General features: G+C 53.1%; 1 protein-coding gene across 5 annotated transcripts in view; it reads right to left on the bottom strand.

The window, feature by feature from the left end:
• Zdhhc4 (zinc finger DHHC-type containing 4) overlaps window positions 1-1,726 on the bottom strand; it is a 20,027-nt gene that overhangs the window by 9,768 nt on the left and 8,533 nt on the right. For all 5 annotated transcript variants that reach the window (XM_028756138.1, XM_028756139.1, XM_028756140.1 and 2 more), the window contains one exon: window positions 1,056-1,300. In XM_028756138.1, the coding sequence (XP_028611971.1) occupies window positions 1,056-1,300 (245 nt within the window). The remainder of the gene's footprint in view (window positions 1-1,055; window positions 1,301-1,726) is intronic.

Genomic DNA, 1,726 nt, shown 5'->3' with positions numbered 1-1,726 from the left:
GAGGAGGAGGAGGAGGAGGAGGAGGAGGAGGAGGAGGAGGAAGGATGAAGAATCCAAGGTCTCCAAGGCCCCAGGGATGAACCTAATATTATTTTGCTAAACGGACAGAGCATTCAACGCCCTCTCTCTGAAGCTGTATCTCTCTCTCTGTTCTGCATTAGTGCCTGTCTCAGACCCCGTCAGAGAAAATTCTCTGCACAGTGCACAGTGCACAGAGCACAGTGGACAGTGCACAGCGGACAGTGCACAGCGGACAGTGCACAGTGGACAGCACAGTGGACAGTGGACAGTGGACAGTGCACAGTGGACAGTGCACAGTGGACAGCGCACAGTGGACAGTGCACAGTGCACAGCGGACAGTGCACAGTGGACAGTGCACAGTGGACAGTGCACAGTGGACAGTGCACATCGGACAGTACACAGTGGACAGTGCACAGCGGACAGTGCACGGTGGACAGCGCAGTGGACAGTGCACAGAGCACAGTGGACACTGCACAGTGGACAGTGGCTAAGGCAGACAACTGATCAAAGTGCAGAGAAGTGTTTGTGGAGCACTCAGCCATAAACAGGACAGAAGCACTTCTCTCTCTCTCTCCCTCTCTCTCTCTTTCATACACACACACACACACACACACACACACACATATCAAGGCCCAGGGACGATCACAGGATGGGAGGGCAGGAGGCAGAAAGCTTCTAAGAGCCAGAGGCCAGGAAGACTGGAATACAACAGCGTCTTTCGGATGTGACAGGATCATGAGCTCCCAGCAGGTGTGGCTGTCTGCACAAGATCAAGCCAGGAGACATTCCACAGAGCAGAGGGGAAGAAGGCCCCACTGCTAACCGAGGAGCTGTGGGTGGGCAACGGCTTCTGGGGGAGGGACAGTCAGTTTCCTTTAAGGGTGTGGGTCCTGGAAGGTTGAGCATGATCCAGTAAATGACCCCACACTATGCATGTATGACATTCTCAAATAATTAATAAAAAGAATGCATTTATCTTTTAAAAAGAATAGAAGAGTAGCTTCCTGTTTTCCTGGGACCCAATGCAAGATTACCTGAATAAGAAAGACTGTGTCCACGGCCTGGGAATGCCCCAAGTCATCAAGGTACGTCTCCTGGTAGAGATCCGACACTGCCACCAGGCGGAGCAGAAAGGCAGCAGTCAGGATGGCTATGGTGGCAGCAGACGCCGTCAGTGTCAGGAGGTAGATGAGGAAGTACCTGGTGTTCCAGGCCCCGATGCAGTTGTTCACCCAAACACAGTGATGGTCAAAACGGTGCACACAACGGTCACATACCCCTGCAAAGAAGGGAATGGTTCGGACGGCCTTATCCTTGGTGAGCCGATTCAAAGCAGACCCTGGAGTTTTCACTGACTGAGCACAGATGGTGAGGGCAGGGCAGCTGTTATCACCAAGCTTTTGGAGCTGCAGGGCACACGGCTAGGAAATGGCTCTGGGGTAAGAATACTCGCTATACAAGCAGGCCTGGAGCTCAGAGCCCTAGATGGACAGACGCCAGGCAGGCTTGGTTTGGCAGCCTCCCTGTAACCTCCATAGGCAGAGACCAGATTCCCTGAGCTGGCTACCTGGATTGGCTGAACGAATCAGTGAGCTCCAGCTCAGCCCTCCATATGTAAATGGCTGAAGAAAACGCTTGACATCAAGCTCTAGCCTCTGCACACACATGCCAGACAACTACCCAGACATACACACACATGCCAGAC

This window comes from Grammomys surdaster, unplaced genomic scaffold, assembly GCF_004785775.1.
Source record: "Grammomys surdaster isolate TR1022 unplaced genomic scaffold, NIH_TR_1.0 126109, whole genome shotgun sequence".
NCBI lineage: Eukaryota > Metazoa > Chordata > Mammalia > Rodentia > Muridae > Grammomys > Grammomys surdaster.
The sequence above is the reverse complement of the archived record's forward strand: the minus strand, read 5'-3'. Positions and strand labels throughout refer to the sequence as shown.